The 13,486-nt window shown below is 38.7% G+C and overlaps 1 protein-coding gene across 3 annotated transcripts in view; it reads left to right on the top strand.

Moving 5' to 3' along the window:
- The first annotated feature begins 4,821 nt into the window (after positions 1–4,821).
- The window catches only part of LOC139759203 (glucose-fructose oxidoreductase domain-containing protein 1-like), a 29,206-nt gene continuing 20,541 nt past the window's right edge, over positions 4,822–13,486 (top strand). For 2 of the 3 annotated variants that reach the window (XM_071681270.1, XM_071681268.1), the window contains exons 1-2: positions 4,822–4,970; positions 13,040–13,211. In XM_071681270.1, coding sequence (XP_071537371.1) covers positions 13,050–13,211 — 162 coding nt within the window. In that variant the 5' untranslated portion in view covers positions 4,822–4,970; positions 13,040–13,049. Of the gene's footprint in view, positions 5,052–13,039; positions 13,212–13,486 lie in introns of all 3 variants that reach the window. The other variant, XM_071681269.1, reaches the window with a different exon arrangement.

The raw sequence follows: 13,486 nt of genomic DNA on the forward strand, positions 1-13,486 counted from the left end.
TAAAAGTCCACATTAAGGCTATACCATAATTGAAATATGAGACTGGATAAAGGGAGGGAGAAATAGCAAGAGAAAAAATATTATAAACATCTTGGAGGAAGTGAAAAGTCCATCTGGAAGAACTAAGTAGATCATCGATATTAAAAAAGACATGAGAAGGTAAAGAGTTCCAGAAGTTTGTGGTGTGGAGAAAGAAACAGATATCACAATGGCCCACCCTGGAGTTGCCAGCAGACACACAATACTTTTGTTACACAGTATCTTGTTGACTATTACATGGTCTCACTAATGGCTGGGACACACAAGGAGCCACCTCTCTGAAGCAAAAACCAAGATAATATACAGAAAAGTGTTTATTTCTCTCTTTGTAATTGCCCCAGAAACCCTTCCTATAAAAGAATCATGGTGTGACCCAAGTTCTCCTTTTCAGAGGCTCCTGCATCCCAAGACTGTTTCCAGAACAGATGTCACAATGAGCCACCCTTGAGTTACCAGTGGCGACACAGTAATTTTATGACAGTAGAATGCTAATTTTTTTTACATTTATAAATATACATTGGAAGCTTCAATCACAGACATGAGTCCACATCAAGACTGGGTCCTTACTTAAAATATAAGGAGATTAACAGAAGGGAAAAAGAAGAAACAAGGGAAAGTATTCATGAATTTTTAAGAAGTAAAAAACTTTTATAATGTCTCAGGTCATACTTACATGGAAAGACATGAGAGGGCTGAGAGTTTCAAAGCTTTGGGGTGTTGAGAAAGAAACAGTTATCAAAATGGCACACCCTTAACTTGCCAACAGCCACACAATAATCACGTGATGCAGCAACTTGCTGAGTAATGTGTGGTCTACCTAGAGGTGGGGACACACAAGCAGCCAGCTCTATCTATCTGTATATCTGAGGCCTGTTCCCACCTGGAACTCCCTCAAGGGGGTGGCCACAGCTCACGGAAGAAAACCAAAATAATATTCACAGAAGAGGGTAAGTGAATCAACATTGTAGAATAAGGGAAAAAGATCAAGTTTTGAAGCCATCCTGGGAGAATTTCTGAGTTAAACTGCTTTTCAACTCAATTCTGTCAGGCAAGGATGCAGAGCTAAGACCATTATGTGTATTATGCAATCTTACTAACAGTACGGGCACACAAAGAGCCACTTCTCTCTATACATACATTTTTATATTCATCATTTATTTTGCTTTGTTGCTGTCTCCCGCGTTAGTGAGGTAGCGCAAGGAAACAGACGAAAGAATGGCCAAACCAACCCACATACACATGTATATACATACATGTCCACACACGTAAATATACATACCTATACATCTCAACGTATACATACATATACACACACAGACATATACATATATACACATGTATATAATTCATACTGTCTGCCTTTATTCATTCCCATCGCCACCCCGCCACACATGAAATAACAACCCCCTACCCCCGCATGTGCACGAGGTAGCACTAGGAAAAGACAACAACGGCCACATTCGTTAACACTCAGTCTCTAGCTGTCATGTAATAATGCACCGAAACCACAGCTCCTATAGCCCAAGGTTGGTTAGAATATCAGCAATAAAGATTTCCATGCAGAATACTAAATGCCAGGATACACCGTTTTTAATAGGGATAGGGAAAACAAAGTAGGTGGAATTGTCATGCTCTTTGTTAAAGCTCATTTAACTTTTGGAGAAAAAACTGTTGTAGCCATTGATAATGTTGCCTTCATTTTTGTAAAAAAATAAAGATAAAATAACATTAGGACTAATTTATAGGCCCCCACACAGACACCACAGGTAGACGAAAGATTTTGTGTTCACTTAGCTGAAATTTGCAAAGAACAAAATTCTATCATTAGAGATTTTAACATCGGTATCAAATGGGGAGAATCCCTTTCTAGTAGCTCCAGACATGGATTCTACCTAAATCCGCTTGATAGTACCTTTATCCAAATAGTCAAGAAACCTACTTGCGAGGAAACTACATTAGATTTAGTACTAATCACAAATGAGGATCTCATTAATAATGTTGAAGTTCAAGAAAAGTTTGGCACAAGTGATTACTTATCAATTATTTTTGAGGTCTCTTTCAAAACGACATGTAATGTTGGTCAACATGACAGATGTGAAAAAATACCAAATTTCAAACATGCAAATTTTTATGATCTTCGCGTTGCTCTTGACAGGGAAACCTGGGATATGGTCAATGAAAATGACACGAACATAGCTTGGAAAAGCTGCTGAAAATCTTTCAAAAGCATTAGAGGGAACACACATGCCAATACATAACAGATGGTCTATTTCTAAGATGGAACCAAGGTGGCAGAACATGACAAAGTTATGTAAATCTGTGCAGAGAAAGTATGTTATACAACAAAGTAAAGGTCAATACAAAAAGTATTTTACTACAAATAGCAAAAGAAACCCTAGAGAGTTTTACAATTATGTTAGAAGCATAAAAGTCATTACCTAGTCAATAGGTCCATTAATTACAGAAAATGGTGACTTGGTTCGAGACAATGAAATCATGGCAAAAATGATGGCATTTCTGCATCTGTGTTCACAACTGAAGACAAAACTGCCATCAGTGGAATGAAACTAAACTGGTAGGCCCAAATAAATTTTATCCAAGACTAATGAAAGAAGTGAAAAATGAGATATTTAAGCATCTGACTACCTCTCAGTAAGTCACTCTGCAAAAATAGTTCCAGATGAATGAAAGTTTGCCAATGTAATAGTGATATTCAAAAAGGGTAATAAGTCACTTCCCAGAATTATCACCCTATTAACTTAATGTCTATAGTTGGAAAACTTATGAAAACCATTATTTGAGGTAGAATTGAAAGTCATTTAGAGGACCACCGATTAAAGAAATGATTTTTGGCATGGTTTTTTGATGAAATTGTTAATGTCTGACAAATCTGCTTGATTACTTTCATACAATCAACATGTTCTACATCAGAGGTTACCATCATTTTAGATAGAATTATAATTTAGAGAACCACAAATTAACAAAGATTCTCAACATGGTTTTTGATGAAACTGTTCATGTCTGACAAATCTGCATGATCACTTTTATGACATAATCAACAAGTATAACGAAAGTAAAGCAGTTGATGTTATCTATCTCAATTTTCAAAAAGCTTTTAACAAGGTGCCACATCAAATGGTTACTATCAAAAAAGAAGTCAAATGACATTAAGGAGTTGTACTTCAGTGGATAAAAAATTGGTTGAATGGCCATAAACATACAGTTGTGATTAATCATCAAGCCTCAGAATCGTTAGATATGATAATGATAATGATAATGGGTAGCATTGCAAGATATCAAAGTTCAAGGATGGTACAAAGAGGGATATAAATATACAAATGAATCTGAATGTCTACAGCTTCAAACTGACATAGAAAAAATTATGAACTGGGTTCAAAATTGGCCAATGAATTTTAATATTAATTAGTGAAGTCTTATGTAATGGTAGTAAAAATGAAAATGCAAGCTACAGTATGAATTCTGCTTAACTGCAAAAGGTAAATGAGCAAAAAGACTTGGGCATAAATGGTGACCTAAAACCAGATAAGCAGTGCACAGAAGCAGTGAAAAGAGCGAACAAGATTCTTGGAATCACAAGTAGCACTCTCAAATTTAAGTCTAAGGAAATCATCCTTTCTCTCTTCAATTTCAATTCATCAGTTTGTCCAGTTTTTGGTCACCCTAGATAGACAGAGAGAGAGAGAGAGAGAGAGAGAGAGAGAGAGATTACGTTAGGTAAAGTTTATTAGCTTAGGATGCATACCATTCCTCACCAAAAAGTCTCTGTGCGATGGTAACTATAAAAAATCAACCTATTCTTATTCATCTAAAAATAATATGATGCTTAAATTCATGCTACACAACTGTTCTTACATTCTGTAAACACTACAATAGCACTGAAGACCAGTGTCACTCAGTATCCGAAGTTACTAAAGATGGGAGCACAACTACATTTTAGCATATTAGGAGTCCACTCCTAAGCATTTCGTCTTAATCCATGTTATTTGAAGCCCTAAAATTGGCAAAGGGAGCTTGGCTCTCGTGGGGGCCGAGTGGGATAACAAGCCCAACTCACAAGGCCCAGTGCTCAGGTTTCCTCACCACCAGCGGGCCGCCCTAGAACATAGGGTTCGCACATCCTGATTTGCAGGGATATTTACTCTCATACAACTTAAATTGGAACTTTACCCTTTGACTTAATTCTTATCAAGCCTTATTCGTTTTCATACAATATTGCATGATTATATAAATAACTTTATACCTACTTCTAAGACTTTTTTCTTTACTAAATACAATTCTATAACGAAATTTGAAATACAGGTATTATGAATAAAATCCTAGAATAGTCACGCCACTGTTATAAGCTTCCTTCTTTTACAGATTTGCTGTCACTGTGCGGTAATTCACTTCATTAACCTTTAAAACTATTTCGATATCCATTAATTTAATGGTAGGGATATGAAATGAAACATAGGATTTAACAATAATACTGTAAAATTCTGAAAGCATAAGATATGCACTTTTGACGTTTATAATCATTTGTCAGTAAGTTTTCTACATTATTATGTATTCTTAAGAAAAATCATGTAATGTCCCCTACTTATATAAGCCATGTATTTGTTTTGGTTTTGTCGGCCATGTAAACAAAGAGTTCAGATGGCGAAAGAGATATAAGAATCTGACACTGTTGGGGAGAAATCTCCAAAACATGACTTTGAGTCCAAAATGTATGTAGACATATAGGTAAAACCACAAAAAATAATTTTACTTACACTTGCTACTTGGGCAACTTTTGCATATGGACAAATCTGAAATAGCTCAACACACTTCCAAAAACTCGGATGAAGTCGGATTCAAGAGTTTCGAGACATGGCAGCATTCACTGGAATGCATAAATAATAAAGGAAAATAGGCATTTCTACACTCTAAAGGCAAGTTTCCTTGCTTTATCACAGCATCTTACGCGAGTATATCGACGTATGAAACAATTATAGAATCTGAACAAACACCAGGTGAATGTTTTTGGTCAGCCTTTCTTACTACGATCATTTTTTCCAATATAACACAACCACACCAGAAAATGGTCAGACCTCTATCCTGTTCGTTTATTATTTGTTTCTTTAACGCAAAATTGTTTCTCTCGATGTTTTGTTGCCATTTTCCCCTTTTTTGCCTCACAATATCCATCTACCTGAAAACCCTGCCCACTTACCGAAATGTTAAAGTTGCTCATTTGTAGGTACTATACCTGAAATCCCACACCCTGTATCACCTCTACATAGTATAACAATTCACTCCTGAAAATTTTGTTGAATTACATCCTCTAGAAAGGTGGCGTCCGTAAACTAAGAAATTATCGGGAATACTGCATAATATTGTAGTAGGACTCATGTAATTACCTATTTCTGCTGTATTGTAGTGAATTTTACTTATACATGCGTTGAAGCCCCATGTAAGATCTACATGATATTATCAGTGCTTTGTCTGTCCAGTTCACTTATTCTTTACGTATGTGCCTTCAAATGTGCTACTAATAGGTACTGTATCTACAAATACTATTATATAGAGTACGTTTACCATATGCGACTAATATGCATTATATCTACAAATACTATCATATAGAGTACGTTTACCATCGTTATGCATGTAGACTCTTTTGATAATCTCCTTCTTGAAGAAATCTCATTTGTGTTCAGATATACTTCAGAAATTTCTATTTTCTATTATTGGCAGTGCTACATTTTATAATTTAATATGCCAGGCCAATGCCTATTGGCCTTGATGTAGGTATTACTACTGGTTAGGAATAATTTACCAAACTGCTAAAATACATAATATCATAATAAATTGCAAATAGGAGGTATAGCTCAAAGAACAAAATAAGGAATGTTTGGATTCATGTACTGGCTGTGACTTCATATTCTATTTTGAACTCTCAAGACCCATAAATCACTTTCAGCAGGTAATCTGGGAGACGTGTTAAAATATAAGTTCCACATGTGAAAGGAAAATAGTTCAGAAAACAGGTATATGGAAACCAGAACTTGTAACTAAAACTTTCAATGTATTGATGTGTTGAGCGATTCCACCCACCATGCAAAGGTTATTCAATTGTTTCTATTGTGTTTGCCCTCTGCATATATATATATATATATATATATATATATATATATATATATATATATATATATATATATATATATATATTTTTTTTTTTTTTTTTTATACTTTGTCGCTGTCTCCCGCGTTTGCGAGGTAGCGCAAGGAAACAGACGAAAGAAATGGCCCAACCCCCCCCCCCATACACATGTACATACACACGTCCACACACGCAAATATACATACCTACACAGCTTTCCATGGTTTACCCCAGACGCTTCACATGCCTTGATTCACTCCACTGACAGCACATCAACCCCTGTATACCACATCGCTCCAATTCACTCTATTCCTTGCCCTCCTTTCACCCTCCTGCATGTTCAGGCCCCGATCACACAAAATCTTTTTCACTCCATCTTTCCACCTCCAATTTGGTCTCCCTCTTCTCCTCGTTCCCTCCACCTCCGACACATATATCCTCTTGGTCAATCTTTCCTCACTCATTCTCTCCATGTGCCCAAACCATTTCAAAACACCCTCTTCTGCTCTCTCAACCACGCTCTTTTTATTTCCACACATCTCTCTTACCCTTACGTTACTTACTCGATCAAACCACCTCACACCACACATTGTCCTCAAACATCTCATTTCCAGCACATCCATCCTCCTGCGCACAACTCTATCCATAGCCCACGCCTCGCAACCATACAACATTGTTGGAACCACTATTCCTTCAAACATACCCATTTTTGCTTTCCGAGATAATGTTCTCGACTTCCACACATTCTTCAAGGCTCCCAGGATTTTCGCCCCCTCCCCCACCCTATGATCCACTTCCGCTTCCATGGTTCCATCCGCTGCCAGATCCACTCCCAGATATCTAAAACACTTTACTTCCTCCAGTTTTTCTCCATTCAAACTTACCTCCCAATTGACTTGACCCTCAACCCTACTGTACCTAATAACCTTGCTCTTATTCACATTTACTCTTAACTTTCTTCTTCCACACACTTTACCAAACTCAGTCACCAGCTTCTGCAGTTTCTCACATGAATCCGCCACCAGCGCTGTATCATCAGCGAACAACAACTGACTCACTTCCCAAGCTCTCTCATGCCCAACAGACTTCATACTTGCCCCTCTTTCCAAAACTCTTGCATTCACCTCCCTAACAACCCCATCCATAAACAAATTAAACAACCATGGAGACATCACACACCCCTGCCGCAAACCTACATTCAATGAGAACCAATCACTTTCCTCTCTTCCTACACGTACACATGCCTTATAACCTCGATAAAAACTTTTCACTGCTTCTAACAACTTGCCTCCCACACCATATATTCTTAATACCTTCCACAGAGCATCTCTATCAACTCTATCATATGCCTTCTCCAGATCCATAAATGCTACATACAAATCCATTTGCTTTTCTAAGTATTTCTCACATACATTCTTCAAAGCAAACACCTGATCCACACATCCTCTACCACTTCTGAAACCACACTGCTCTTCCCCAATCTGATGCTCTGTACATGCCTTCACCCTCTCAATCAATACCCTCCCATATAATTTACCAGGAATACTCAACAAACTTATACCTCTGAAATTTGAGCACTCACTCTTATCCCCTTTGCCTTTGTACAATGGCACTATGCATGCATTCCGCCAATCCTCAGGCACCTCACCATGAGTCATACATACATTAAATAACCTTACCAACCAGTCAATAATACAGCCACCCCCTTTTTTAATAAATTCCACTGCAATACCATCCAAACCTGCTGCCTTGCCGGCTTTCATCTTCCGCAAAGCTTTTACTACCTCTTCTCTGTTTACCAAATCATTTTCCCTAACCCTCTCACTTTGCACACCACCTCGACCAAAACACCCTATATCTGCCACTCTATCATCAAACACATTCAACAAACCTTCAAAATACTCACTCCATCTCTTTCTCACCTCACCACTACTTGTTATCACCTCCCCATTTGCGCCCTTCACTGAAGTTCCCATTTGCTCCCTTGTCTTACGCACTTTATTTACCTCCTTCCAGAACATCTTTTTATTCTCCCTAAAATTTAATGATACTCTCTCACCCCAACTTCATTTTTATATACTTTGTCGCTGTCTCCCACGTCAGTGAGGTAGCGCAAGGAGACAGAGGAAAGAATGGTCCAACCCACCCACATACACATGTATATACATACATGTCCACACATGCACATATATATACCTATACATTTCAACGTATAGATATATATACATACACAGACATATACATATATACACGTACATAATTCATACTTGCTGCCTTTATTCATTCCCGTTGCCACCCCGCCACACATGAAACGACAACCCCCTCCCCCCGCATGTGCGCAATGTGGGTGCCTGGATGTGGAAATATTCGCCATTTCCTGCATTAGCAAAGTAGCAGTAAGAACAGAGTACTAAGCCTTAGAGGGAATATCTTCACTTATCCCCCTTCCCTGTTCCTTTTTAGAAAGTAAAAATGGAGGGAAAATTTTCAGCCCCCAGCTCCCTTCCCTTTTAGTCATATTCTATGACACACAGGGAATACATGTGAAGTATTTGAACGATGGGGGCCTGAACTTGCAGGAGGGTGAAAGGCGTGCAAGGAATAGAGTGAATTGGAATGATGTGGTATACCAGGGTCAACGTGCTGTCACTGGACTGAACCAGGGCATGTGAAGTGTCTGGGGTAAACCATGGAAAGTTTTGTAGGGCCTGGATGTGGAAAGGAAGCTGTGGTTTCGGTGCATTATACATGACAGCCAGAGACTGAGTGTGAACGAATGTTGCCTTTGTTGTCTTTTCCTAGCACTACCTCGCGCGCATGCGGGGCTAGGGGGTTGTCTTTTCATGTGTGGCGGGGTGGCGACGGGAATGAATAAAGGCAGCAAGTATTAATTATATATGTGTGTATATATGTATACGCTGAAATGTATAGGAATGTATATATGCATGTGTGGACATATATGTATATACATGTGTATGTGTGTGGGTTGGGCCATTCTTCATCTGTTTCCTTGCACTACCTCGCTAACGTGGGAGACAGCGACAAATTATAATAAATAAATAAATAAATAAATAAATAGATAAATAAATAAATAAATATATATATACATCTCCCACTCATTTGCACTATTTCCCTGCTAAAATCGTCCAAATGCCTCTCTCTTCTCTTTCACTAATAATCTTACTTCTTCATCCCACCACTCACTACCCTTTCTATATATATAAAATCACCATTTCCTTCATTAGCGAGGTAGCACCAGGAACAGATAAAGAAAGGCCACATCCACTTCAGTCCATTTTCTAGCTGTCATGTGCTGTGTAATGTACCAAAATGAAACCACAGCTCCCTATCCACATCCAGGCCCCACAGAGCTTTCCATGGTCCATCCCAGATGCTTAACATGCCCTGGTTCAGTCCATTTGACAGCAATTCAACAACAGTATACCACATCTTTTCAATTCATTATCCTGTGCATGCTTTTCACCGTCCTGTGTATTCAGGCCCTGACTGCTCAAAATCTTTTTCATCTGTCCATCTCCATTGTGGTCTCTCCTTTCTCCTTGTTCCTTCCACTTTTGAAACTCATATCCTCTTTGTCAACCTTTCTTCACTCATTCTCTCCATATATCCAAATAGTTTCAGCATACCCTCTTCAGCTCTCTCAAACCTCACTCTTTTTATTCACTCTATACCTTGCACGCCTCTCACCCTCCTGCATGTTGTCCCCAATTACTCAAAATCATTTTCACTCCATCATTCTACCTCCAATTTGGTCCCCTGCTTCTCCTTGTTCCTTCCACCTCTGACACATATATCCTCTTTGTCAACATCTCCTCACTCATCTCTCCATATATCCAAACCATTTCAACATACCCTCTTCTGCTCTCTCTCTCTCTCTCTCTTTCTCTGGATGTGGAAAGGGAGCTGTGGTTTCGGTGCATTATTACATGACAGCTGGAGACAGTGTGAACGAATGTGGCCTTTGTTGTCTTTTCCTAGTGCTACCTTGCACACATGAGGGGGGAGGGGGTTGTTATTTCATGTGTGGCAGGGTGGCGATGGGAATAAATAAAGGCAGACAGTATGAATTATGTACATGTGTATATATGTATATGTCTGTGTGTGTATATATATGTGTACATTGAGATGTATAGGTATGTATATTTGCGTGTGTGGATGTGTATGTATATACATGTGTATGGGGGTGGGTTGGGCCATTTCTTTCGTCTGTTTCCTTGCGCTACCTCGCAAACGCGGGAGACAGCGACAAAGCAAAATAAATATATATATATATATATTTTTTTTTCTTTTCATACTATTCGCCATTTCCCGCGATAGCGAGGTAGCGTTAAGAGCAGAGGACTGGGCCTTTGAGGGAATATCCTCACCTGGCCCCCTTCTCTGTTCCTTCTTTTGGGGAAAAAAAAAATATAATAAAGTATAATAAAAAGTATAATAAAAAAAGTATAATAAAAAAAAATAATATAATATATATATATATATATATATATATATATATATATATATATATATATATATATATATATATTCTCCCTTTCTCTTCTCTTTCACTAACAATAATTTTAGGGAGAATAAAAAGGTGTTCTGGAAGGAGGTAAATAAAGTGCGTAAGACAAGGGAGCAAATGGGAACTTCAGTGAAGGGCGCAAATGGGGAGGTGATAACAAGTAGTGGTGATGTAAGAAGGAGATGGAGTGAGTATTTTGAAGGTTTGTTGAATGTGTTTGATGATAGAGTGGCAGATATAGGGTGTTTTGGTCGAGGTGGTGTGCAAAGTGAGAGGGTTAGGGAGGATGATTTGGTAAACAGAGAAGAGGTAGTAAAAGCTTTGCGGAAGATGAAAGCCGGCAAGGCAGCAGGTTTGGATGGTATTGCAGTGGAATTTATTAAAAAAGGGGGTGACTGTATTGTTGACTGGTTGGTAAGGTTATTTAATGTATGTATGACTCATGGTGAGGTGCCTGAGGATTGGCGGAATGCATGCATAGTGCCATTGTACAAAGGCAAAGGGGATAAGAGTGAGTGCTAAAATTACAGAGGTATAAGTTTGTTGAGTATTCCTGGTAAATTATATGGGAGGGTATTGATTGAGAGGGTGAAGGCATGTACAGAGCATCAGACTGGGGAAGAGCAGTGTGGTTTCAGAAGTGGTAGAGGATGTGTGGATCAGGTGTTTGCTTTGAAGAATGTATGTGAGAAATACTTAGAAAAGCAAATGGATTTGTATGTAGCATTTATGGATCTGGAGAAGGCATATGATAGAGTTAATAGAGATGCTCTGTGGAAGGTATTAAGAATATATGGTGTGGGAGGCAAGTTGTTAGAAGCAGTGAAAAGTTTTTATCGAGGATGTAAGGCATGTGTATGTGTAGGAAGAGAGGAAAGTGATTGGTTCTCAGTGAATGTAGGTTTGCGGCAGGGGTGTGTGATGTCTCCATGGTTGTTTAATTTGTTTATGGATCGGGTTGTTAGGGAGGTGAATGCAAGAGTTTTGGAAAGAGGGGGAAGTATGAAGTCTGTTGGGCATGAGAGAGCTTGGGAAGTGAGTCAGTTGTTGTTCGCTGATGATACAGCGCTGGTGGCTGATTCATGTGAGAAACTGCAGAAGCTGGTGACTGAGTTTGGTAAAGTGTGTGAAAGAAGAAAGTTAAGAGTAAATGTGAATAAGAGCAAGGTTATTAGGTACAGTAGGGTTGAGGGTCAAGTCAATTGGGAGGTAAGTTTGAATGGAGAAAAACTGGAGGAAGTAAAGTGTTTTAGATATCTGGGAGTGGATCTGGCAGCGGATGGAACCATGGAAGCGGAAGTGGATCATAGGATGGGGGAGGGGGCGAAAATCCTGGGAGCCTTGAAGAATGTGTGGAAGTCGAGAACATTATCTCGGAAAGCAAAAATGGGTATGTTTGAAGGAATAGTGGTTCCAACAATGTTGTATGGTTGCGAGGCGTGGGCTATGGATAGAGTTGTGCGCAGGAGGGTGGATGTGCTGGAAATGAGATGTTTGAGGACAGTGTGTGGTGTGAGGTGGTTTGATCGAGTAAGTAACGTAAGGGTAAGAGAGATGTGTGGAAATAAAAAGAGCATGGTTGAGAGAGCAGAAGAGGGTGTTTTGAAATGGTTTGGGCACATGGAGAGAATGAGTGAGGAAAGATTGACCAAGAGGATATATGTGTTAGAGGTGGAGGGAACGAGGAGAAGTGGGAGACCAAATTGGAGGTGGAAAGATGGAGTGAAAAAGATTTTGTGTGATCAGGGCCTGAACATGCAGGAAGGTGAAAGGAGGGCAAGGGATAGAGTGAATTGGATCGATGTGGTATACCGGGGTTGACGTGCTGTCAGTGGATTGAATCAGGGCATGTGTAGCGTCTGGGGTAAACCATGGAAAGCTGTGTAGGTATGTATATTTGCGTGTGTGGACGTGTATGTATATACATGTGTATAGGGGTGGGTTGGGCCATTTCTTTTGTCTGTTTCCTTGCGCTACCTCGCAAACGCGGGAGACAGCGACAAAGCAAAAAAAAAAAAATATATATATATATATATATTGCATTAATGAGATAGATAGCCTTGATTAGGGCATTTAGTTGCCCTTGCCGTCTCATTTCAACAAAAAAATTCTTTGTTTACTTCCACCACAACTTTAAATCATCTTGTACTTCTTCTATCTATGCCACAATATAGTTTCTTTTACTAATGTATTCTGGATATGAGTGGATAATCTCTCAGAGGTAGGAGAGACAGATTTCAATAATTGCCTAAGTATCTAAAGCAATATAGTATTATTGCAACCTGAAAATCTGTTCTGCATTTATTTTATTGTATTTCCCTTTTTTTTTTCAGAATAAAAACCATGCTTCCTGGTATTGGGGTATTTGGTACTGGGGACATTGTAAGAGCCTTAGTGCCTTTCCTCAGAGCTAAAGGGTTCCGTGTTGAGGCGGTTTGGGGCCGCACATTAGAAGCTGCTGATAATGTTGCAACAGAACTTAACATTCCTTTCCATACAAACAAGGTTAGTTCTTTGTAAGTAAAGACATGAGAAACTAAAGAAATTATAAATTTCATAGTTGCATTCCTTAATGTTTTCCTTGAATTGTGTTTAGGAGTTTTATAATAAATCCTAAGTAAGAAAATGAAAAAGATACAAGAGGAACGGTCCGACAAAAGATTTTCATATAAGTACAATAATTATGTAATGCATTATCTTCATGACAGTAATAGTAATTGGAAAGATTAAAGTACTCGCATGATAAATGCATACACCAGTATGTCACAGAATATATTGGA

Source organism: Panulirus ornatus, chromosome 32 (assembly GCF_036320965.1).
Source record: "Panulirus ornatus isolate Po-2019 chromosome 32, ASM3632096v1, whole genome shotgun sequence".
Lineage (NCBI taxonomy): Eukaryota > Metazoa > Arthropoda > Malacostraca > Decapoda > Palinuridae > Panulirus > Panulirus ornatus.